The following is a 26,363-nucleotide window of genomic DNA, read 5'->3' as shown; positions in this document are numbered from 1 at the left end:
TTTGGGTACAGGTTCGCAACATTTGGACAAATGGGGAGGTCTTAACCACTAAGTCAAATAGCTAATACAGATGTGACTGGTGAAGGAAGATGAAAAAGGTCCTGAGGAATAAACGTGCTGTGTGGGCAATTTCAGATTTAATTCCAAGTTCTGTACATGATGTAACCAAATCTGAGGGGAACATTAAGCTCATGTTTTCTGACTCAGTCTGGGCTGGACAATGATATTTTGACCCCACTACAATTAACTCTTAAGTGGTGAAAACGATGTGTCTATAGAGAGAAGGCTTTGCTCTTCTGAATCCACCTATCCTGCATTTCTTTTCCCTTGATAAGCACTGTGTAAGACATAGTGGCATCCTTAATCCATTAATGGTTAAAGAAGACAACATGCTCCAGTGACTTTGGCCATTTCTCTTTTTGAGATCTTTAAAATTCTTCTGCTTTATGATGATACTGATATTGTGAACCAATCAAAGAAGCTCTTATCACGCTTTCTTTTTAAACATACAACCCACTTTCGTAGCATTGAATGTTTTGATACATACTTCCTAATATAAAGCTATTTGTAAACCAGACTGGAATGTTATTTTAGGCAAGTCAGTGTGTAGCTCCTACACACAGCATCAGCCTACTTTTTTTTTTTTTTTAATACTCTTTGTGCTATTGTTTTTAAAGCTTTGGATTTTGGCTTGAAATCCAGGCCACCCTGAATTTAACAGTGAAACTTTCACTGAGTTCAGTCCGATCTGGATTTCAACCTAAATGCCTAATGTTGCTAATGTGAGATGTGGTAAACTTGATCATCAAGTTTTTTATGGCCACAACAGATGTTCCTTCTTTTAGACCAATGGAAAGCTACTGAAGCTCATCCACCCTCTAAAACAAAAATACAAGCATTTGTTTACAGCTTGATTACAGGAATATGAATCGAATTAGCAGCTGCAAAGTTTGTTCTTGTTTACTTACAAATAAATATATGCACAATTCTTGCTTTTCCCAACGAACTGTGATGATGTCTGGATTGTATTTCCTCTGTTAGTAACAGTATTTTTAACTGTAAACAATTAAACTGCATTATTTGTTTATCACAATGGAAATATCAGCATAGTATTTTTGACCTTGTTTTTTAAAAATGCATTATTTTTTTTCCTTATGTCCAGTAGACCACAACAACATGTTTTGGATATATGTTTTGCATTTTGTAGATTTATAATTTAGATTGAGTATAATAAAACGTTGTCATGATCATAACCTAAGGCACAACTTGTAGAAAATGAAGCAAGTAAATACAGATGTTTTCTTCCTACTGGGTCATTCAATGAATTTTCAAATCTGCGTAGAACACTGAAAGGCCGATGCCTTCTCCCAAAATAGGAGACAAAATGTGATAGTGTGACAACTGTGAACGGAAGCTTTCTAATATAAAGAGCAAAAAAATTATTGCTCGTTTTGATAGGTACCATCACATCTCTGCTGTAAATACCACCAGTTCTGCCACACAAACAATTACCACATGCTGAGGAAGAGATAGAACAGGAACAAGACTAGGATGGCAAGGGCTTTGTCTAAAAGGAATAGAGACTTCATTTAGCATGTATCCATTGCTTATGAATAAAAATACTTTACACCGTTTCCTTTGTCTTTCCTAAACTGATCTGATTTCAGGAGTCATAACACTGTTTGTATTGCAACAGAAAAAAGTTCTCGTGGCCTTGCTTTGCCGAGAAGGACCTGGGGGTCCTGGTGGACACCGAGCTAGGCATCAGGCAGCCCTGCCACTTGCGGCAAAGAAAGCCAACAGCCACCTGGGCTGCGCCAGGAAGAGCGTTGCCAGCGGGTCGAGGGAGGTGACCCTTCCTCCCTGCTCGGCACGGGTGAGGCCGCAGCTGGAGTGCTGAGCCCGGGCATGGGCTCCCCAGTACCGGGGAAATACGGAGCTACTGGAGTGAGTCCAGCGCAGGGCCACGAAAACGACTGAGGGACTGGAGCACCTGTCGTATGAGGAGAGGCTGAGAGAGCTGAGACTGTTCAGCCTGCAGAAGAGAACGCTCAGGAGGCTTTTAGCAATGTGCTTAAAGACCTGAAGAGACAAACATTTCTCAGCGGTGTCCAGTGATGGGACAAGAGGCAATGGCTACAGATTAAAACCCATGAAATTCAATCTGAACACAGGAAAACGCTTTTTTACTGTGAGGGCTGTCAAACACTGGCACAGGTTGCCCAAAGAGGTTGTGGAGTCTCCATCCTTGGAGATGTTCAGAACCCAGCTGGGCAGCCTGCTCCAGCAGACCCTGCAGTGATGGAGTAGATGATGTCTAGAGGTGTCTCCCAACCTAAACCTTCTGTGACTCTGTGATTCTGTCATCTGTAAATCATCGGTAGACGTGATTTGTAGATCACCTTGTGGAAGTCTGCAGCGTACACAACGGCTATTGAGACTCCCCATGCTGCTAGGACATAGTCCATAGCTTATTATCTAGGAAATGCTGATGACGAGGAAATGCGCAAAAGACTGTGCGTTTTCTTTGTAAAAGAAGGAAAAGGAGTAAGTAAAGATTACATTGTGATTTTTCCTCATCTATGTGAGATAAATTGAAGCACATTCCTCCTTTTTCCTGCTCTATCCTATAATGAACATCTCACAGCTTTGCAAGAGGAGAGATTCCACATCTCAAAGAATCATTGTAAAATATTAGCGTTTCCAACACGGACACCTGCTGAACGTGTTGTATTTTATAGATTCAGCATTTGTTAAAGTCTAACACATTTATACACTCTAAAATATTGTAGTTCAGAAAGGTCCGTTATATACAGATGGAAAAGTGGGACCTAGCACAAATAGACACACAATACTAATGACAGAAAATCATGTTGTACATGGAGCGTGCAAATTATCTGGGATTGTGAAGTGGAAGATACCAAAATAACATACCCATTATCATGTTAATTGATGTTAATACTAATTATTATACGTATTCTCAGTTTTCAAACATGCAAGTTGGAACTGTCAAGCTGGCATAAACCCTGTAATGCTTAATTTTTAAAAATTATTAGACATCTTACTGATGCATGCTTCACAAGTCCTCATGCAGACAAAGAGGATTTTAAGCATATCCCAAAGGTTAATTTCAAATTATTAAGGCTGTGGTCACGTGAGTAAGTCAACCCTATGTTTACCTGAGATGTCTCAGTTGGGGAAAAAAAAAAAGCAGCAAGCTGTGAGCAGATAACATAATCCCTAAAAGTAATTTAGCCACTCCCCACGAGTGGTAAATTTTCCCTGGATGAGCCAGAGCTAAGTTTGTCTCACTTCCAAATGCCTGCATTCCTGTGCACTCCCTGCTCCTTCTTCAGCCTGTCAAATGAGCAGCCGGTTTGTTTGGAGGCAGCTGCCGCAGAACAATTTGCTCTGTGGCCAAGCCTCGCCGTTCCTGTGCCTGTTAGCTCAGGCTCAGCTGTGGCTCTTAGACTCAACATCCTCGGCTGTAATGCTAAAGCAGCCTAAACCAGTCCTAGACTAGAACCGGTCTGTGTGCTGGCCACTTTGGCTTTGCCCTTCGTGTCACAGTTACCCTGGCCATGTGTTGGCACATCCTCTGCAGCACACTGCACTGACTGATCTCCTCTGACCCCATGCAGAGCCATTTTAGCAGTCCGGCAGAAAACTAACTCAGCCAAAAAGCCCCTCGTTTTCAATTCTCAAATCACAGGCTGCATCATACGGGGAGTTCTCTGCATCAGATGCAGATGGAGTAGAGACGGCATAAAAAGTACAGGACAGGTAGGAGCAAAGGAGGAAAAGCAGAAGAGCAGACTTTGAAAGCTGTAAAGAAAATAGGGTGTAGAGAGACTGGGACAGGAAACAAGTGAAGAGGTGACCTGGGCTGGCTGGGCAACAAACTGGGATTGTCTCCAGCAGAGTCTGAAAGAGCTGGGAGGGAGAGACTGGTGCCTGGTGGAGGTAGGGAATACAGCTAGGAGGAGGGAGCAGGACAGGAGAATTAGGATCCATTAGGTGAGGAGAATGGGACTGTAAACATTGACTGGGACCCTGGAAGGGCAAAGTAGTACTTCTTGGGTGATGCTGAGGAGTGAAGATTAGAACTGGCTGGATGTGGTAAGTGGGGCTGTAACAAGCACCCAGAGATGGAGCAAAAACAGGCTGGAGGGGCATCAGTGGAAGGAGACGATGGCTGGGGAAGGAGGGGAGAAAGAATTTGTGCTCTGTGGAGGATACTTCTCTTCTGCACTGAAATGGAGCCCAAGAGTCCCCATCTGACTCTCACCTTTTCCCCACTGCCAGCAAATATCTATGAAACCTAATGCAGGGCTACCCCCACGGTACTCCTCCTCAGAAATCCAGGACCTGCGACATTGATCTGGGTTTGTTAGAGCAAATGGATGAGGTCTACACAGTAGATCTAATCCTCCTGAAGAATCACGTGCAAGCCATTTAAATGTCACATCATTGAATGTTTATTGTTCCAGTTTACAGGTTTTAAAACTACTGCAAGCACCCACCTTTGGGTGCAAGACTATGATCAGGCATATAAAGCTATACCATGTACAGGATGAATCTGTGCTAAAGGTACAGCAGGCTGAGCAGGACCCCATGTTTTTGTTGAAGAAATATGAAACTATATAGTGAAGAGTAGTGCCTCAGGGAACCAAGTACTCAGGAAGAAAAAACGTGTGGGTTCCCCCCCACCCCCCCAAACTTAAAGTGGGAGTCAGCTCTTTCCATGAGTGCAAAAGTGGTTGAGTTTGATGGGTGCATAGAGTTCCTAAAGCACACTGGCGCTATCCTCAGGAACACCCTGACTGCTCCAAAAGGCTTCCAGTCCTAGAAATCCCTTGGCAAACAGACCTGAATTACATGACCCCTTTGCTGAGTATGTGCCCCCTCAGCTGCTGACAACTACTAACTGCATGTATCTGTAGGGCAGTTGGAAGTTCAGCACATATTTTTTAGTGAAGGATTTGGGGGTGGAGGGAAAGAACCGACCACAACCACGATACTTGCCAGAGTGGGTTACAAGAGTAAAAAGAGCTCGTCACAAATATAAGTCATGGGAGCCTGATCTCTGCTTGAAATGACCAAGAGTCATGCAGAGTTTGGCTGTCACTGGGAAAAGGACCTCCTCAATCTTCTGTGGAGAAGGGAAACTTGCAGTTCAGTACACCAAAGCACCTCTCCAGGTGACAGAAAAGTTGTGGAGAAAGGGCATAGTTGATAAACCGTGATTAAAATGAACAAAAAGTGAATTTCTGGTCATTCAATGAATATAGGAAAACCACCAGAATTTGTAATTTTGTTTCTGTTGACTTCAGCTTTTGTCAGATATAGGTTGGTTAGATAGGCAAGGTCCCTGCTATCTGGCCACAGTCCCTGCTAACTGGCTTGTATCTGATATTAACTCCCGATGAGCACTTCATGCCCATTCCAGCCACTGATAAAACATCGTTAGTGATATACGCATGCAGGATTTTAAACAAGTGCCATGTTGTACAACAACTTCAGAAAAAAAACCCAAACCCCATGCATCTGATCATCAGGATTTCATTATGAAAGTCAGCAAAGCCACAGATTATTACTGCTTGGACTTTTGTGGTCAGCACCGCGTGCCCACATGCCATGCAGCATACCGGTGGCAAGTCCAAGGCTTCCCACGAGCATTGAACTTTCTGGACTTGGACTGTGCAGAGGCTTAGCCCACGTGCTTTGCATGCGGTGCTGTCGACGGCATCCGATCTACCGTGCATAAACAAAGCACCCGCGCTGCCTACCACCGCCCAGCCAGCTACACTGTGCAGCGGCTCTCACAGGTCTGGGGTTCAGCAATACATAAAGGGGAAAGAAATACATAAATACATAAAGAAACATAAAGGGGAAAACAAAATCCAGGCAGACAGGACTTCTAGTTGAAAAAATAAAGGAGATGTTGGAGGACATAGGGTGTTAATTTCCAAGCCCTGGGGAGTTATGGCAAATCTTGCACTCGAATGTAATCTCGGGGAAATGGCGCCTAGAGAGCAGCTGAAGACTGAAATTAGCTTGTTTTGATTGCAAATACACGTGTGAGCAAGGCGTGTGTTAAGCCAGCAGCAATACAGAGCGGTTAAAAGTATCAAGTGGCACCGCGGAGGACGCCCGCACGCTCAGCACGGGGTGAGAGAGGTCCCACCTCCGCCGCCCGCGCAACAACTCCCGGCGGCACCGGCAAGGCGAGCGACGCCCCCCTGGGCGCGCTGGGACGGGTAGTTCTGGCGGGGCGCTGCCGGCAGGCTCTACCGGGGTGAGGAACTACGTTTCCCAGAGTGCCCCGCGGCGCCGAGGAGGCGATAAAAGGCGGCGACGGTGGCGGTAGGCTCACACGCCGGTGGACAGGTGCAGGCGGGCGATAGGGAGCGGTTGGTGCGCCGGCAGGTGCTTCTGGGCCCGGCCCACCCCTCCCTCATGAGGCCGCAGGACCCGCCGAAGGGCGACCCCGCCGCCGTGCTGCCGGCGCTGGAGACGCTGAAGCAGCGGGCGTGCGAGAACGTGGAGCTGAACGCGGCGCGGCTGGGCGCGCTGAGCCGCGACATCTGGAGCCGGCCCGAGCTGGCCTACGAGGAGCACCGGGCGCACGACACCATGACCCGCTTCTTCTCCAGCGCCGAGCTGCTGGGCGCCGCCTGGGCCGTGCAGCCGCGCTACAAGCTGGGCACGGCCTTCCGCGCCGAGTGGGGCACGGCCGCTCCCCAGGGCCCGCGCCCGCTCCGCGTCGCCTTCCTCTGCGAGTACGACGCTTTGCCCGGCATCGGCCACGCCTGCGGGCACAACCTCATCGCCGAGGTGGGAGCCGCCGCCGCGCTGGGGCTGAAGGGCGCCCTGGAGAGCCTGCCGCAGCCGCCGCCCGTCGCCGTCCAGGTGAGAGCCCTCCCGAGGGGCTGTGGCCCCCGCCCCGGTGGACCGGTCGGCCCCTGACTCTCTGCGTTTGTGCTGCAGATCACGGTGCTGGGGACGCCTGCGGAAGAACAAGGAGGCGGCAAAATAGACCTGATAAAGGCTGGAGCGTTTGACGGCCTGGATGTGGTTTTCATGGCACACCCCTCGCAAGAGAACGCAGCTTACCTGCCCGATGTGGCTGAGCATGAGTGAGTGAGCAGGTTCAGGTGGAAGGCGTTGGCTTGTTATTAGCCTTTTCTCCCCTCCCCGAGTAGGGGAGCTGCTTTGGAAGGGGCTGAATGTAGGGCTGGGGACCTTGGAGGTGCCCTTCAGGCAGAGTATTTGCGGTCAGATAAGGACCCAGGTCACTGTTTTGGACACTCTGAGCTGTTCTTCCAAAGTGCCAGTATTCAGCTTAGCGTTAAAGAACCCTGACTGCTCTGAGATAATCTTGCATGTGTCCCCAAAATTCATTCTTTTATCTGATGTTTCTAGGTATTCCTTTTTATACGTGCATGTGATTATCTTATCTATTAAAAAAAGAAGTTTCGTTTAAAAAAACACCTGCTTTTTAAGTCTTAGAACATGCAACTGGAGGGAGTCTCATGGATTGTAGTTCCTTGCTTTTCGGGGCACCAGGTTACATAGTCCTCTGTACGCATTTTATTTTAATCAGTTCTGAAAGTGTTTCAGGTTTTCTCTCCCACTTTTGAAAGAGCCAGCCAGCTGAGCCTGACTGCTGTTTGGATCCTTATTAACTTCCAGCCTAAGTTTAAGCATGGCCATTCTGTATCAAGTCTCACATCAACTTCTTTTTTATTCAAAGTAGTTCTTGGCTTTCCTTCATGTTTACCCCCAATATAAGTATAGACAGCAGTCATACCCTCACTCAACTTTTTTTCTGCCAGCCCTATAACTCTGCAGAAATTATGCCTTGTCTTCTTTTCATTAGCCCTACTATTTAGTGACAGCACTTGTTTGTTTGTACTTGGAGTGACTTGACTTGTCTTGAAGTACTTCTTGCTGGATGTGCGTAACCAGAATTGTACACAGTACGTGAGGCGGAATTTCCTTAGACCTTACTCAGCTGATGCCAGGACCATAGTGTCCTTTTATCATTTTGGAGACAGCTGGCATATTTGGGGCTTCCTCCTCAGTAATTTTCAAGCAATCAACTCTTAGAGAAATGCTTAGTCTGTAAGTACATGATCTTTTAAAATATTTTTCAGCTTTATTCTGTTCTTTCTTTGCCAGTCTGCAAGGCCATGCTGTTCTTCCTTTGGTATTATAAACCTCTTCTGTTTTTGTAGTGTTCCAGTAGTAGTCTATCAGCAGGTTTTGTTACTACATTTTGTGTCATGGTTACTAATGATTCTTGATCTTAAGGTCTTATCTTGCAGAGACTCTGCTAGTAACCTCCTTCCAGTGCAACAGTTTTTTCCAAGTATTATGTTTGACTGTCTCTGACTAAATTCTCTAATATTAAAATAACTGTTTTTACCAATCATTTCTGACTTGGTGTGCTGAGAACTGTTTTCAGCTTGGTTGTGCTACCTTCTGGCTCCTATGTGCTTGATTGTATTGGCCGTTTTGCTTTTGCCAGTGCTGTTTCTGGTTGATAATTTGCTTCTGTTACTGCTGAGTTTTATGGTAAAGCAGACAAGGTTAGCAACACCTAGTCTTCCTTTCCTAGCTAGCTCTCTGCTATATTCCATCTTTGTGTTTCTAAGGAGTCTTAACTGGTCATTGCAGTCTTCAAGACTTATCCCAGCTTGCCTTTTGATTGCTGTACCTTAAGACTATATTTATAATCTTCAAGATGCAGTTTTCATTGACAGTTTTGTCCTGTTCATTTCAACTCTTGCAATAGCCTTTTGAGCTTGATACAGTAAGATTTGGAAATCTCCTTCTGAGTTGATGGTCTGCTGTAGGCTGTGAGTCCTAGATAGCCTTCAAACCTTGAATATGGAGGAGGCATGGAATTTTGAAGTACTGAGTGAAACAACTTACTGCCTCCAAAGCTTGAAATACTGAGTTTATGTCATGATTTATGTAATTGCAAGATTCCAAAGGTACAAAGACTGTTTTGATAATTTGTAATTGACATTTGGTTGTTTCCAAGGAATTTAAGGGCTGGTGATGACTAAATTGCTAGTAGTGCTATGTCTGCACACTCTGAAAGCTGGCTTGTGCCTGAAGTAAAATTAACATACTGGAATAACTGTGGCTGAAAACATGCCAAAGTTTGCTGATTCTTACTTGCTTATCCTTCACTTAATCACCTATTGTTGGTCAAACAGGATCCACATTCTTCTGCTGATATTCTTAAACTGGCTTAGGGTGTTGTTATTCACCAAAATGTGGGGTTTTTTCTGAGTGTGTGACGTGTGTAGCAATAGAACTACAAGAAAAAGAAAGCTGAAAGAACACTTTTTAAATAAGAACCACATGTTTCTTGTGGGGAAAAAAATTATTGCAACAAGACTTTCTGTTTTACTTTGCCTTCTCTCAATTTTTTGGACAATATCCAGGGATCTGGCCTGCCTTCTTGTGAGTTGATTTGAGGGGTTGCAGTCTAGTACTTGGTATGTCAATGGATAAGTTTTCTTATCTTGATATCATAATGATAATAAATTTTAAATAAAACTCATACTTCACAGATTGGGATGTATGATTGTCTTGGAGAATCAGGGAGGGTGGAAGAGGGTGTACTTACTTTGGATTGCAGACAGTAGCAGAAGTCATTTTCTGCTGCAACAGTACACTCCATTGTGTCCCTCTTTGCTATCCAGTATTTAAGTTCTGATATTAACTTTCAGCTGTGGTTGAGAGTATAAGGGGTCAGTTCAGTGCTAAGCTGGCACTTGTGCAAGACAGAGGGACAAGCAAGTTAGGCTGGTCCTAGGTGGGTAAGAGACAGGTTGTGCGTCTTGGGGTGGGGGGAACTCTTTGAGCTTGAAGCTGGAGTTTTTTGTGTAAAGGACTGGGTATTGAGTATGAACAGATTCAGTTAAAATCTCTACTATTGGTAAAAACCTAACATTTTTGTATTTGATAAATAGTAATACCTTATGTAGTTGTCAGTATTTAATATTTGCCTCTTGTGTAAAGAGTTTTCATAGAACTTGAAATGTTAAATTATTTTGTAAGGCTAATATAAATGTCCCTCAGATGAAGCAAAGCATGAATTCTTACTGGATATGTTTAGGTGCAGTATTTCATGACTTCTACCAAGTTGGAGGGTAATCTTTGCACTAGATTTCTTCCCTGTTGCAAGCCTTTCTGCCAGCATTTGACATGTGCAGGCAAAGAACATCCTTGCTGTAGCATAGTAATGAATAATTTATACTAGGCTATGCCTTTACTACCCTTTTAAAACTTGACTTTTATTGTTTAGTTATGGATTGTATGTGATACTTACTAATGTGCTTTTGCTGTCCTATATACTGTACACATTTTAAGTTTGACAAGAATTAGGACAATCAACTTCTAACTTTGAATCAGAGAAAAGTGTTTGTTATCCTCTGAGAAGAATGTTGGTAACTTTAAGTCTCAGAACAGTCAGGCAGTATAAAAAAGTGTTGAAGAAATTTAGTATGTGAAGCTTGTACTCGGGAAAAGGCTATATAGTGGTATGTTACTGGTAACTCTTTTGCCTGATTGGCTCTTGGTATCGCTCTATTTCATCGGTTTTCTAGAAATCTTTCAGCATCTTCCTGCACTCAAAGATAGTTCAACTTTGCAACAGTGTAGTGCCAGGTAAATGGTTTGGTGTTCTGCTGCACAGAACTTAAGTATTTGTGTGAACAAAAGGAACTTTTTATTTTAGCAGCTTTCTTGGTGAATGAAAAACAAATAAGCAATGCCTTTTATTTCCTAGTGTGACTGTGAAATACTATGGAAAAGCTTCTCATGCTGCTGCTTATCCTTGGGAAGGAGTTAATGCATTAGATGCTGCTGTTCTTGCATACAACAATCTGTCTGTTTTAAGACAGCAAATGAAACCGACCTGGAGAGTTCATGGTGAGATCTTCATTAAATCTAATGTCCAGCAAGTAAGTTTAGGCTGTTGAAATACTAACTTAAAATCCCACAATTTTAAGTATTGCATTATTGCACTAAATTAGTATAGTCACTTCAAATATTATGAAATAGCACCATTTCATTAAATAGTTTGTCTGTAATCTTCAAAATCATGTCAGTGTCCAGCACTAACTGCTGAAAATAGACTTAAGTCAGATTCAAGAGGACACTGGTACCTAGGTAGAGGCTAGACAAACTTTAAGTCTTTGCATTTGAAGTTGCAGTTCAGAAAGGAAAAAAAGGGCAAGTTTATTTTCGTACATGGCCTTGAATTCCTTAATGTACATATCTTTGCAAAGTGTAAGATTAAATGCTTCTGAAAAATGGAGTGTTACTGCATCATTTTTGTAGTAGACAAATGCCATTTAATTAACAGAATATTGGAAATGTGTAGTGGTCTAGAGTGACTGAAGTTTATTTGCTGAACTACAAAAAACAAGTAATAGCAGAAGCCTATAGTTTTGTTTAGTAGCCCAATCAACTTGATGTTCACTGGATTCTAATATTAAATATCTAGTAGACCTTGGAGTAGAAAGGTAATTTTGCAATAAGATGTGTTAAACATTAAGCTTGACTTGTACTCCTTCAACTTTGTGGATTTCTTTTTGTACAGTGAAAAAGTTTCAGAAGTTGAGCTGGAAGCTGCCCTTTGGCTATAAACCCAGGTTTCCCTTACTGCATCCAACACAACTTTGTTCAAGTTGAAATTAAGAAACTTTGCCATTTCTACAGGACTTCTGAATGTAGAACTGTTTATTTGGAATACTTGTTGTGAGCCTAAAACACTTCCAGAAGTTCTGAGCTAATTGTTAACACGTCTTGGCTGCTTGTGCTGTGTAATACATGTGTGTATTTCCCTCCAGGATATCTGGATGGAGCCTGGAAGCCCTAACCCTTTTGGCTGTAGATTAAGATGTTTGCCGTTCTGTGCAGCATACCCAAATGAATTTCAGACAGTGGGCATAGCCTTTCTATCTTATTGCTCTGTAGGAAACAAGGCACTTAATTATGAGTTTCGGTGTCTGAAACCCATGTGTTGCAGGTTTAAGGTTGGAGGTGCCTAAGTCTTCTATTGAATCTAAGCCTAAACCCCAAAATACTGCTTTCTTCATAGTTTCTAAGGGCTACATGGGTAATGTAGGCAAAAAGCTAAGTATCTAAACAAGCCTCCTAGAGGTAACACTTCCTGAATGACAGCAAAATTTAAATTACTGTCTTGAATCAACTGCTGTCATAAACCTGGTTTTCAAACTGGAAATATTAAAAATACCTTTGGGAAAGTATAAGCAGCCAGAATGAGATTTAATTTTAGGAATGCTTTCTTTACAACAGTGTGTTGGATATCTTGTGTTGTAGACTTGCAGTAACAGCAGTGGCTGACTTAAGTGATCCTAAAAATCTTGATGTTAACCCACTAACAAACTGAAATATTTTCCATTACTTTATGTACTTGACTGCTTTATGTACTTGAACATTGTTTGTTTGAGTTTGTCTGATATTTGATAATTATATTTCTTCCCTGCTTATGAGTGGAATAAATGTTGCCCCCTTGAAAAATAGGAATGTAGATTTTTTCTATTTAAAAAGCTTTATTAAACAGGTTGTAAAAGAAAAAGGTTCCATCTAGAGGAAGGGCAAACAGGGTGCTACTAGTAGTGTGCAGGCAGCCTACTTCTAAGCTAGATCTGCTGTCCAGTCCATATTGCGGTTGCTTTGAAATTTATGTGTAGACATACTCTTAGACTCTATCCAATTCCATTTACAAATGTGCTGGACAAGACAAGTGAAAGTTGTTTACTTGTTAAACTATTTGTTTTGAGCAAAGGTGTTATGGTATGTCAAATTTGCATGACTACTTACTTGCTGGTTCCTTTCCTGGGATGTCTGTCCCTCTCATCTGAGCTGTTCCCTTTGTTATGGACTAGTACTGATAGTGGTTTAATTCAGCACTTAGTTTACTTTGTATTCCAGACTGGAAAGGTTTTACTTGAGGGGGAGTTCATAGTCGTAATAGGTTTTCTGCACCAAAAGTAAAGAATTGTCCATTTGCATCCTGATAGTGCTGTCTTTTCAGGCTTCAGTGACACACATCAGTAACTTGGTGCAGTATTTCCATTTAAAGTAGATAGTTTCTCAGGTTCTACAGAAACCAAATCTTATTCCACATATATAAATTGAGGGTAGGAAGCCGGGGAAACAAACGTGCATTGAAAATGCATTGAAATCTAATGTAGAATTGAGGTCTAATGTTTTATTGTTGAAGTATCTAAATATTAGTCTTTTATGGTAATGCCTCTGATGCCGTAATTGAAAACGATGTAGTTGTCACATGTTTCCTTGAGGGAACACTTTCAACTCAAGCTTCACTCTTGAATAAAACTACATATATTATATATTCCAGTATTTCTAAAGAATCAGTATGAGGAATCTAATTAACTTTCTGTGTACTGCAACACACACATTACTCCAGTATTGCTGAGAAATGCAACTTACTCAATTTCTCTCCAAGCTGGCAAAATAAGTTGGAAACATGCTCATTGAGGGAACCTTTGAAGTTGGAATCGAAGGTAGCCTTTTTAACAACATTTTTTTCTTTCAGTGGCAGCCAGATTGCTTTATGACTCTGATGCATTGAATTTCAGGGAATTAATTACAAATGCTACTTTGGCTTATCTTTAGGTTTAAAACAAGTGTCTAACCAAAGACTGCAATGAAATTGTGCTGAAAAACATGTACATGTTCCACTTAATCTGATGTGATGAAGAAACTTTGTCCACATACAAAGAATGTCAAAAATACAGTATTTCATGCTCAGCTGATGTTTCGTTTATATATGCAGTTCTTGAGCAAGGTGTTTCATGACAGGGCTGAAGATCAAGCAATTGTATTTAACACTGATAACATGACTCTTCTCTTTCTGCAGGTGTAATAAAAAATGGTGGTGTGAAGCCTAACATCATTCCTTCTTACACTGAACTAGAGTTTTACTTGCGTGCCCCTTCAATGAAAGATCTTTCTGTTCTGACAGAGAAGGTCGAGAACTGCTTCAGATCTGCATCACTGGCCACAGGATGCAAGGTAAGAATGTGTTCATGGTCATGTGTTTCTGTTATGCTGGAGATAAGATAGGCCAGAACAGGAAATTGAGGCTTACAGCATTTGTTTGCATGGTGTTTAGCTGAAATCTAAATTTCTATGATACTATTTGCTATTCTGTTGCTTTCTGTCCTGAAAGAAAGCTTTGGTTTATAAATAGAATGCCACAATCATAGAAGAATCTAGGTTGGGAGAGCCCTCCAGATGTCATCTAGTCTATCCCTCTCAAAGCAGGACCAGTTAAAGCAGATTGCTCCATGTGGACTTCTGAGTATCTCCAAGGATGAAATTCTACAACCTCTCTCAACAAGTGCTCATCTCATGGTGAATGAGGTTTTTCCTGATGTTTATACTGTGGTGGCTGAGCACTGGAACAAGTTGCCTGGAGAGATTGTGGTGTTTCCATCCTTGGAGATATTCAAAAGCTACCTTGATATGGTCCTGGGCAACCAGCTCTAGGTGATCCTGCTTGAGCAGGGGAGTTGGACAAGATGACCTCCAGAGATGCTTTCCAACTTCAACCGTTCTGTGATTCTGTTGTATCTAACAGGAATTCCCTTTGTTGCCTTTCATCATGTCACTGGGCATCTCTGAGAAGTCTGGTTCTGTCCTTTCTGTACCTTCCCCATCTGGTAACTCTAGACAGCAATAAGATCTCCCCCTACCCTTCTTCTCTGAAGGCTCAACAAATAAAGTTCTTTCAGCCTTTCCTTGTATGTCATGTTCTCCAGCACCCTAATCATCTTGGTGGCCTTCCGCTGGACTAGCTCGAGTCTTGATTTGAGGAGTGCAAAACTGAACACAGTACATCAGATGTGGTCTCACAGGAGTTGTCTGCATCAATAATCAAGATATTAGAACAGTAATGGCACCAGTATTGATTGCAGATGGGTGCTACAAGTAACAGGCAGCAATTTGGATTTTTGTGCCACTGATCATAAGACTTTGAGCTTGCATGTCTTCTGTGTCCTCTGAGCCAGACATGTCATCATGTAAAGCTAAGCTTGATCATGCACTATCTACTCTTCCATGACTATATGCTGGATGTTCACAATTGCCTTGTGATTCATGTGCCTGGACATGCATCTTAGGAAGATTTATTTGCTCTATAATCTCCTTGGGAGCTTGAGGGTAGGACAGTCTGACCTCTCTGTGATTTCCAAGATCCTACTCTTGGCCCTTCAAGGTGGATGTGACCTTTAGGTCTTTTTCAGTGAGCTGGAGCATCCCTCTATTTCAATGGCATTTAAAAAATGATTGCTCCCTGATTGCATTGCTGCTCCTCTTACTCAGCATCCTTGGATGCATCCTGCCTCGTCCCATGTACATATAATTTTAAGTGCCCCATAATCTTTTATTTTGCTGTGGATGATGCTCCTCTCCCACAGACAGTGCTACTAGGCTCAGAGACCTGGGAGGCTTGATGGCAAACCTTACCGGTAGGAATAGGCAAAACGGGTATTAAGTCTGTTGTCTTTTTTCATGTTCTTTGTCACTAGGTCCTTTGCCCCATTAAACAGGAGGATCATGTAGCAACCAAATGTGAAAAATCAGTTATTTTTCAGTTTGCATTCCACTCATTTTTTTGCTTCTAGTAAATGGAAGTGCCTCCTGTAGCTGGTTCAAGCAATATGATTACTTTGCAGTGTATTGCTAAGGTAGGCAGCTCTACCTGCTCTGTAGTTACAGGTTTGACTAATACAGCTGTGAAAAGAATGTCTATGCTCATCAGAACAAATAGGTATAGTGTATATGATTGTGAGCTAGTGAGTTTTAAGGTCTATTTGAGGCATTAGATGCTGTTTTCCTAGTATGGCCCCTCCACTCTAGCTGGGAGAGGATTTCAGAAAGTGTACTTTATGCAGAACCAAAGTTAAGATCTCTTTTGAAATTTGACACTAGTATGTTTTTTACAGTTGTTTTCAAACTTCTTGCCTGTGTAAAGTAATTCCATGAATGGGGCTGTAGTTACTGAAAATGTTCTAAACAATAATAAAATAGAATTTGGTGAAAGCCTAAATTGATTCCTATGTAGTTTAATAGTACCTGCAATGGAAATCATTAGATGCTGTTACAGGAAATGTTTGTTTCCTATTTTGGGGGATGCTATCCATGAAATCCATGCTTCTGGAATTTGGCTGTCTAGTGCAAGCTTGATGGAGCACCAGCTGTGTTCTGATCGAGGTTAATATTTGGCAGAATGTTGTATTTTTGAAAGAAACTTTGCACTTACGTCTGTTTTGACATGGGCTTGAAGTATGGATATGTACTTATTTTTTCTGGTCTTTAAATTGTTTACATTAAACTGGCTTAAGTTGGAGAAAAATTTCTAATTATTGGGGTTTTTTGTCTAGGTGGAAATAAAAGGTGGTGAAAATGATTACTACAATGTGCTTCCAAATAAGAGCCTGCAGAAAGTTTACAAGGAGAATGGAAGGAAACTTGGAATAGAATTTATATCAGAAGACTGTATCTTGAATAGTTTGTCAGGTAATTCTGTCTGAGGTTTTTTGTTATGACTTAAGCTTAGGTTGATCAACTCTAAGTGTATAAAATAATGGGATAGAGCTAGGTTAAATGTAGTTTGGTCAGAAGAAAAAGCCACATTAGAAAGTTGAAGCTCTGTAAAAGGATCATACTTCTGGCATGTATTTCTGTATTTGTTGTAGAAGCTGGGAAATTTTCCTAATGGGTATGAAAAGCAGTAATCATTTTCTGATAATATTTCTGAAAATATTTCAAGTAAGAAACTGCTTGGTTGTGGGGAGGGGTGGAAGGATGGAAGGCTAAGAACAGTCTTACTGAGAACATGAGGATGTGTAATGAATTGTGGCTTATTCTCTTGCTTAGCAAACCAGGATTCTGTATGTCAATGAATGGAGATGAGACTTAGTTTTTAGGAACCTTGTTTAATAATATTTTCCAAGCTTACATATAAAAAAAAATTTACTAGCATCCAACTAATATTTTAGAGGGAGTTTTTGAAGAGATTTTTAAGTGGAAGTTTAAGCATCTCTGTAACCCTAATTTAAACCTCTTTCCATTAACAGGTAATTCTATGCCTCTAATTTTAGTTCACAAGTAACACAGATTAGTTTTCCAAAGGGTGCTGTTCAAGTAGGTGTTCACTTCTGGGTCTTGACTATGTCTCAAACTATTTCACTTTCTTGGTCTCTCAGAGCTATAGTAATAGGAATGTGAATTTTTGAATGCTCAGGTGGGTTTCTCATTACCCTTAACAGGTGTTTTTCAGAATCTTCCTACAGGAGCTCTGTTCAAGTCTTAACTGGTGCTGATACTTATAGCCTTCACTACTGATCATAACTGTATATATAAATGTTTTTACTCCACTCATGTTAAAGGTTTTTCTTTGGTTAGAAGGAAAAGATTGCTCTCAGAAAAAAGTTGTTCTAATTTGTTTGGTTGTGGTACTAATCTTCTCTATATTAAATGCAGATTATCATTGGACAGTTGAGATCTTGGTGTTTGGGGACAGAGTTCTCCAAATTTTTTTGGGTGGGGGAGACAGCATATCTAATGGTGTTCTGGTTTTTCCTCTATTTCTTACTTCCCTTCCAAATTAAGGCAACAGTAGCATATTTTCTTCAACTGGTTCATTGTCTTGAGGGTTTAAAAACAAATTATAACTAAAGGCAGATTTCTTCTTCAGTGTGGTACAAGTAAGATTTACTACTTTGCTTGTTTAGCCTAAGAAAAGGGCTGAGGAACCTGACTTAGAATGTTTACTGTAGTGGAACTTTCTGGAGCTCTGCTAGTTGCTTCCTTCAAACCATTGTATTAGGGTGAAGATCGTGAATACTGGTGATCTTGCTGGTTCAGAGGACTTCAAATGAACTTAGTACAGACACCTAATTGTAATAGTGCTTTCATATGTAAGTTACATATATGCTAAATGTTAACCATTAACTTGCTTAAACTGAAACACTCCATATGCCTGTCCTGTCCTTAAATTGCTTGTCAAATGTCAAAATGTGCTTGAGCAATTGTGTTTTTATCTCTCACTGCAGTAGGCTTTACTGAATTTTCTTTCCACAGCTCATCCTCTGAATTTTTGCAGTGGGGATTCAGGAGTCATAACAAAGCACAGTCTTCAGAGACTCAGGAGTGGAATTTTCTGTGCTACCCTTTTTCGGGGGGGTTGAGTGTTTTGTCTCTTCTTTTTCAAGACATCTATTTCTGTTTAGTCTTCATATGGTTTTCAATGTTTTCTTTTAGGATATCAGTTTCTTCTGTTGAAAGGGAAGGAAGATAGCTCAGTTGCTTCTCCATGTCTGTGCAGCAGAAAAGTCGTTAACAGATGAGCATACTCGCTGCCACCTCTACATGGGTATTAGTATCGGTCTGCTTACAGGTATCTCTCTAGGCAGCTAAGCATTTCGAAGAATTCCTTTAGTCCATCAAATCACACTACCTTGTGTGTGCCTCGTGCACGCTCCACTCATTTGGCACACAGCCAGGATGATGTGAAATAATGTGAATCTGAGTTAGCTTTAACCAGGTGTCATGACCTGTTTCTCCTTCTGCTGGTAAGGTAGCTCTACTACAGGATATTGATAACATCCCAAAGCAGATGGCTTAATTTAGCATGCCTTAGTTGAGGCACCCATGCTTGTGATAACTTTGATATTTTTAGCATTCATGGGGTTTATTGGCTTCCTGTGCACAAGACTGGTATAGACGATCCTAAGAAGGAGTCATATGTTTTGAAAATACTACTTTTGAAGCTTGGGACTGTATAAAAATGCTTTGTGGAATCTTTTGCATTTTCCCTTTTGTTCATGTTTGTGGTAATACTGACTTCCATTACGTGTTCAGTGACTTAAAAAGGATTCAGTATCAGCTTCAGGATATTTTTGAGAGGCTGGAGCTCCCCATACCTTTCTGTTGAAGATAGTGCACAAGTCTATGTATTGCATTGATAACTGTACAATTATTTATGCTTCTAGAAGGAATCCTGAACTGTACATCTCTAGTAAGCATATAGTTCCAGATGTTTGTATGGAAACCATTAGAACACCTGATGTTTTAAACATGCTGATAGGTTATTACCACTAAAGGGTGTAATGTTTTTTCTGATTGAGGAGAAGATTTGATTGTCATATCTTTATTAAAAGCTGCCTGGATTTTGGCTTGGTAAGCTCTCCATCTTACTAGAAAATACCAAGCTTAAATCCCTTACATTCAGCAAAAATATCTTGTAAACTGGTAGTAGATTGGGTATGGATATAAATTTAAGTGGAATTACATGACCAAGATCTGGAATGCACTGAAATTTCTAATGCTTGATTTGCTGAGTAAGAGCATGGAAAAAGGCCAACACAGTCTTTCCAGCAGTTTGTGTATTAAGACTTAGTAAGGCAAGTCTAGAATTACAGAATGATAGGGGTTGAAAGGGACATCTGGAGATATCTAGTCCACTCCCCCCCACCAGAGCAGGTTCACCTAGAGCAGGTTGCACAGGTGAGTTTTGAATATCTCCAGAGAAGGAGACTCCACAACCTCTCTGGGCAGCTTGGTCCAGTGCTCTACCACCCTCAAACTAAAGAAGTTCCTCCTCATGTTTAAATAGAACTTCCTATGAAGAACTCTTTGTTTAGCCTGGAGTAGGCAGGACTTCTGGTTTGTCTTTCCAGACTGAACGAAGAATGGATCAATAGTGTAGACTACTGAAAATTAAAATAACTTGTTGCTGTGCCAAGAGTTGGATTTTCTTCAAAGGCATACTGAATTTATGGGAAAAGATCATGTTTTTTTGGACAAACCTTGCTGCTTCCGTTTGTCTGTAGGCAGAGCAAATAGCAAGCTAGTCTTGTCCTCTTTGATCACATAATGTAGGCTCTGTGGACTCACTTTTAATAACTATATGCTTCCAAGTAAAACCTATATTCTTCAATCATTTCATTACTAAGTCTTAAGGCATTAGCAATATCTTCTCTCCATAAAGTATCAGGATATGGAGGCTACCTGATGTGTTACGAATAACTTTAAATCTTTGGAATGGTCACTTTATATGCCATTGCTAAAGAAAAAAATTCTTACAGCTCTGATTGGCCTGAGAAAAGTTAATTGAAATCTTAGTTGGTCATCCCTATTTTTCCCTGCTACAAAACAATGCTTCCTCTGGTATCTGAATTTCACAATAACTGGTATGTTGATTTCTCCAGCTTCTAAATGTCATTTTAACAAGTACTGAGTGGATTGCTTGTTTGGGTAAAACAAAAAAGTCACTTAAGAAGTAGCTGCAGACTCTTGGATGATTTACTATGAAGGATCTACTACTTCTGGATGGTATCATTAAATAGATAAGGCAGCACTATGAGATAGTATGTTAGCTAGTGATTGTACCTGAAAGTACTAGTCAGGCATGAAAGAATCATCATTAAAATCTGCAGCATTGCTATCAAGAATTTTTTTGTCTACAAAGCACTAGCATTTTGTCTGGAGTTTAGTTCTGATCTTGTTATTTCAAGAGTGCTTGTGCTGTTTTTTCTGTAACTGAGAATAATCAAAAAACACAGGAAAAATAATTGTCCTCAGTCTGTTTTTGCTTAAAGATAGATTGTTCCTACTTCAGTCTCCTACCTAATGCTGAATATTTGCATACTGGTGAAAAGCAGGAATTGTTGGGCCTGGTTCTAAGGGCTGTAGTGGGGAAAATAGCTGAACTGTCTGAAACTCCAAGGCTTACAGCTTTTGTTGTTTCTGAATTAACAGCTTACTATCAGGAGATGCTTGATAAAAAATTAACAGTAAACGGAATAGGAACATGCTGATACATCTTCCTTGCAGTCCAGTAACTGATTATTAATCAGAAGCGCACTGGAGAGCAGCATCTGAAGTTGGCTAGTTAGGGAAAACGTCTTGGTGATGGGAGATATTTTTATTGATAATGACTCATTAGAAATGCTTTTATTTTAGTATTTGGGGCAAAGGATATTCTGTTTTAGATACGGGCTGGAGATAATCTCTATCATACGTTTTCTTACAGCATTCAAAACTCTTCAACACTTGTTCATTAAGAAAATTTCTATGCTGCTTCTAGGTTCCACAGACTTCGGAAATGTTACATTTGTAGTCCCTGGGCTTCATCCTTATTTTTATATTGGCTCTGATGCATTGAATCATACTGAGCAGTACACAGAAGCTGCAGGTGAGTGGAAGTGAAAGGTTTGTATTTGGAACCCTTATGCATTGTAGGGACTGGTTGCTGCCTCTTCACTACAGCAAACCTAGAAATTATAAATATCGCAAATTGCAGGGGATTAAAGCTTTCACAAGCTTCTATGGTATTCAAAGCTACTGTGTAGTAAATGTATAAAAGTGTAAGTACTAGATCTGGAAGTGGCTGCTTGTGAATACCTATATAGAAATGGAGTTGCATTCTTCAAGCATGATGGGATTTGAGCTGAATACAGACCCTGAAACAATTAACTTAGTTAATTGTAGAGTTGCTGAAAAAAGCTGATGAAACGTAGAAACTCTATTTTTGTTTCAAGTTAGATGTATATGGGAAGGATGACCACTCTTTGTACTAAACACCTTAGTATACCATCTAGTCAGAAGAAACTGGGATTATCCCTAGCAGCATATTCAGAAGAGTTTCTAAATATCCAAAAGATAAAAATAATTTTTACTCCTAAAGCACAGTACTCTCAAAATGTAATAGAGATAACGGGATAAAGCTTTGCATTTTCTAAAAAGGAAAATGTGAACACTCATTTTCCTGTTTTTAGTTGTTTACAGCAGTTAAGTACTTGCATGTGAAAATTTGTTTTGAAGCATCAGAAAATAGACATCCTTCATGCAAGCAGATTTTTAACTGTTCTTGCAATTGAAACTTGAAGATCTTATTTTATAGAATATGCATTATGCAGTATGGAGTGATTTGTATCTAATATTAGTAATCTAACTTGAAATTTCTCAACTTTATTCTGCAGGGTCACAGAATGCTCAGTTCTATGCTTTGCGCACAGCAAAAGCTTTGGCAATGACAGCACTGGATGTCATTTTCAAGCCAGGTCTGCTAGAAGAAGTCAGGGAAGACTTTAGACAGGTGAAGCTAAAAGAAGAGGGGCAAATAAACCCAGCAGAACCTAAGAAAGAATCTGGCATTGGCATAGGAGCATGTGCATCACACTAAACTTTATTAAACCTCTCTCAGTAGGATTGTCTTAATGGAGATGCTATATTTAAATCCCAGAAGGGACTGGATAAACACATAGCTGAAGAAATGTTGATTTTTTTTTTGGACTTTAGGAGAAGCAAATAGTATGACTGCTTTCAAAAATGTGCTATTTTATCTAGCTGTAGTGTTTGCTGTATTCAGTATGGTGATGAATTTCAGTGAGACATCTTAAATATGTTGTCTTTAAGTTGCAGTGTTGTATAAATGATAGTGCTTAGGTCCCTTGTCAGTGATTTTTCTATTTATTACTGAAGTAATATTCCTTATAGGGGAAATATGGCATGTACATGGGAATTTTTGTTCTAAAATAAGCACTGTTCACTCAGTGATCATAGGCTGAATCTGATCTATGAAGCATTTGTCTCTGGGCAGTCACTTTTTCTTGGGACAAGAGAGACTTAAAACTGGAGCTGGTTTCACTGGAAAGAAGGGTATATGTTTGGAAGCATGCCTGGTTTTGACAATAGTATCTTCTAGCAACGAAAGAGAACTGTTTGTATGGAAATGCAATCTGTAAAGGTTGATTGTCCTGAAATACATTGACCTTCCTCCTAATAAATTTTGGAGCTGTTGTGGAGAAGTCATTGATCAAAACAATTGGCAAGCAGCTAAATGTTTGTTTGTTTAAATGAACACAGAAACTACTGCAGGAAAATGCATGTGTGCCATTAAGTTCTACTGTAAGGCAATACAAGTGTCCACACAAGGTGTTGCACTAGCTTAACTGATCTGAAGGATGTGTATAAATTTAGCTAAACCAGTGGTAATCTTAAAGATGTGAGTGTGGTACCATGAAGCAGTAAATGAAGGTAACCTTAAACTGGTTCTGTGCAAACCCCTGTAGTAAGCTGTCACATTGAGGATTGCTTGTGCAGTAACTGGCTTCTCAAACCTGTTTGTTCCCATATCCTAAGTGGCAGATCCTTTAACTCTTGCCAGTTTTTCCTTTCTGTGTGTTGTGTGGTTAGTCTGTTTAATCCGTGTTATTTTGCTTCCCAGAGACATTAATGTTGCAAATTCTACCTAGGTGGTGGTGTGTGTGTCCAAATGTGTTAGGAATTTTTTTAATTTGCTTATTAAAGGATCATGTGAATACATAGAGAAGGAACTAATCTTTTGTGCAGATACACGTTCCAGAGTCAATGGACAGGCCGAGGGGAGAAAGCAGCTTATTCGTTAAGTTTCCTAAGCATAGGTATTACAGTAAGCTTCTGTAAAGTCATCAGCCAAACTGTATTCCCCAGGAAGTCAGAATACCTAGAATAATTTCAGAAACCTGGTTTTAAAAGCACCAGTCTCTATATGGTAAACTCTAGAATTCTAAGCAGAATTTATATTTTATTGATGTCTATATTAAATTTCTAATTTTGGAAAAAACCAAATCCCTTATTTTGGTTTAACTGTGCACTTCCTCTGCCTTTCTGTGCACTCTTTAACATAGACCTCCAGCTGCTATTTAAGAATTCTATTGAGACTTTCCCTTCTTAGAAGGAAAAAAAGTGTGACTAGGTTGGCTTCTGTTTGTATGTCCTGTAGACAGTGTAGACAACACAATTTGACAGTTCTTAGACTTTCTGATACTTCAGGGTCTGTGCTTGTAGTAATGGGACACAGACTATCCATTAATATATTAAATGCTCAGTGTCTTTGGAAAAAGAAGGTAACTGTTTATCTGTTTCTGTAAGAACTAGAGGCACAATTAAAGGGGTTTGTTTTGTATTACAAGCCAGTTATGTAAAGAGTTGAGCATGACCTAAGTATTCCAGGTTACAAGGTGGTCCTTACTTACATCCGTATCCTTGCTTTCATTAGCAGATGGTTTTGACAGATGAACGCATGAAACAGATGAGGGTTGTACTCTGAGCTATAGATATGTCCAGGGTATCAAGTTGTATGTGGAGGAATGGCTTAGTAACAAGGGACATGATCTGATTCCCATGAGCAACCCAGTCTCTGATGAGGGGAAAGGCTCAGAGGAAACCGTTAACTGTCCTTGAAAGCCCGTTGCGATAAGAGACAGTGGAATGGTAAACAAGAAGGAGCTACATCCACGAAGAGAAGTGCTCTTGTGCATGCACAAGAGCACTGTACCGATCACACTCGCCGCCTTGGCACGTGAACAGAGGCTGTAAGCCAATTATACAACTGTTGCGGACGTGTGTTCTTGGCATCTGTCTATATATACTCTGTAAGCTTGAATAAAGGGGAGAACGACTATACTCATACTGAGATTCCATCGTTACTCCGGGTCTGTCTCCCACTCCAACAGTTGTATACTAAATCCAGTTGAAATTTGGTCGAAGGTCAAAGGACCTTTTTCCTTAACTTTTAATTTAAACCCTGCCTTGCCAGTTCTCAGACACAATTATGATTCATTAAGTTCTACTTGGTTAACAAGCTAGTTCATGAATTTCCTTAGCATCTGTGGCTTTTGGTTTCCTCCTGTGTCAACTGTAACTTCTTGCTTTGCTGTTTTTAAGATGGAGTGTTGGGATCCCAGTGATGGGAATACATGCTGCATTGTTGTGTTTCCTATAAGCTGACGTGCATTACAGCCTTCTCAGTTCTCTTTGTCCAGGCTAGCTGGCTGTTGGCTGCATCATGTCTAAGATCATTTAATTAAACATTTCTGCACTAAAAGCACATCTTAATTTTGTTGTAATCATTGCTGGAATTAAAATGAAACTGAAGTACTGATTAAAGATGAGTTGATATCAATAAAGCAATTTAATTCTGACTGAATTTTCTTGTCCTTTGATTAATGTTGGGATGCTGCATGACTTCATTTGAATAGCCTGTTTGATTTTTTTTCCCTAGTTTGGTATGATTATGTAAGAGTGTGAGGGTGTTTTAAGCTTTCCATTTTGGTCTGCCATAGTGAGCAGGTTTTTTTGTGAGGGTTAATGCTTTTCAAACACAATGCTTAATGATAATCTTTATAATCTTAGGGCTGTTTTAACTATTAAAACATGTTAGAATTCATAGAATAATAGGAATGGTGCTGGGGAGGGCTCTCTGGAGGATCTCTGTTAGGCTAAACCTGGTCCAGCCTCCAGCTTGAAGTGGGATTATGTCCAACACTACATCAGGTGAGCTTGGCTTCACCTGCTGCATCCTGGAAGCTTCCAAGGATAGAGACTTTTTGACTTCCCCAGGCAAGTTAATTCCAATTTGTGTCTCAGAATATTCTTTCTTAAGGTCCTGAACTAAAGCAGTTTGGGATTCAATGTTAGGATTTTACTATCACATTGATACTATATAGAGAGAAATTTATTTCCTGTGTGAATAAAACTCACTTTGATTTTCAGTAATTTGTGCTCATAAATCGCATGTATATGAAAATATCTGGCATGTTTTTAAGTTAACCCTAACTGCAGTCTTCCCCAAGCTGTTTGTAATTTAAGAATATTGGAATATTTGCCAAGAGTAGTACTTTTAGCAATGAATCAAATGTGTAGGTAATAAACTATAATTGCTGAAATGATTCTGAACAGCTGATAGGAAATCGCAGCTGTTTAAGGATGAGGTGATCATGTCCAGACTTTGTGAAAAACTTAAAGCCTCTGCCAGCCTACCAAGCTACAGTGTTTCCTTATTTAATATCTGTCCTAGAACTTGAGTAAAAAATATGCCTGGTTTAAAACAAAACAAAAAATAAACCGTGAAAAGCAATGGATTTCTTAACATAAAAAGATGTGCAGGAGAGAACTTGTAACCTACTGAGTTAAGCTACCTGCTGTAGAAGGGTCCAGCAGCCTTTCTTCAAACAGTAAATGGGAAGCAGCTTTACATTCTTGTGAATCATTTCTGTAATCATTTTGTTCCTACTGTCTGAGTGCTCTGTACCTGACTACACTGCAGTCACAGAGAGCAAGACTCTTCCTGTGAAGAAGAGTTATAACACATTATCTGTTGAAGTAGGCCTTTGTCTAGTATTCATGGAGTGATCTTCTCATAACCTGCTAACAGCGTTCTTTAAAACAGATTTTTATTTAGAGCGAAGTGTTTAGGATCAAATAATTTTAAAATAAAGAAAAAGTCAGTCTAC

The 26,363-nt window shown here is 40.5% G+C and overlaps 1 protein-coding gene across 1 annotated transcript; it reads left to right on the top strand.

Moving 5' to 3' along the window:
- The first annotated feature begins 6,459 nt into the window (after nt 1-6,459).
- On the top strand, nt 6,460-25,052 carry PM20D2 (peptidase M20 domain containing 2). Its single transcript, XM_059833013.1, has 7 exons — nt 6,460-6,912; nt 6,991-7,139; nt 10,811-10,953; nt 13,937-14,091; nt 16,464-16,599; nt 21,173-21,280; nt 22,068-25,052. The coding sequence occupies exons 1-7, from the start codon at nt 6,460-6,462 to the stop codon at nt 22,268-22,270; spliced, it is 1,347 nt and encodes a 448-aa protein (XP_059688996.1). The 3' UTR covers nt 22,271-25,052.
- The last annotated feature ends 1,311 nt before the right edge of the window (nt 25,053-26,363 follow it).

The sequence above is a fragment of the Gavia stellata genome, chromosome 2 (assembly GCF_030936135.1).
Source record: "Gavia stellata isolate bGavSte3 chromosome 2, bGavSte3.hap2, whole genome shotgun sequence".
NCBI lineage: Eukaryota > Metazoa > Chordata > Aves > Gaviiformes > Gaviidae > Gavia > Gavia stellata.
This window is presented reverse-complemented; position numbering and strand designations above follow the sequence as displayed.

What these genes read in the sequence shown, in the direction of transcription:
- PM20D2 (XM_059833013.1), top strand. Translation starts at nt 6,460, where the DNA reads ATGAGGCCGCAGGACCCGCCGAAGGGCGACCCCGCCGCCGTGCTGCCG. An exon ending in CACTGGCCACAGGATGCAAG is followed by an intron (nt 14,092 to 16,463) that starts GTAAGAATGTGT and finishes TTTTTTGTCTAG; the next exon opens with GTGGAAATAAAAGGTGGTGA. An exon ending in TATCTTGAATAGTTTGTCAG is followed by an intron (nt 16,600 to 21,172) that starts GTAATTCTGTCT and finishes TGCTGCTTCTAG; the next exon opens with GTTCCACAGACTTCGGAAAT.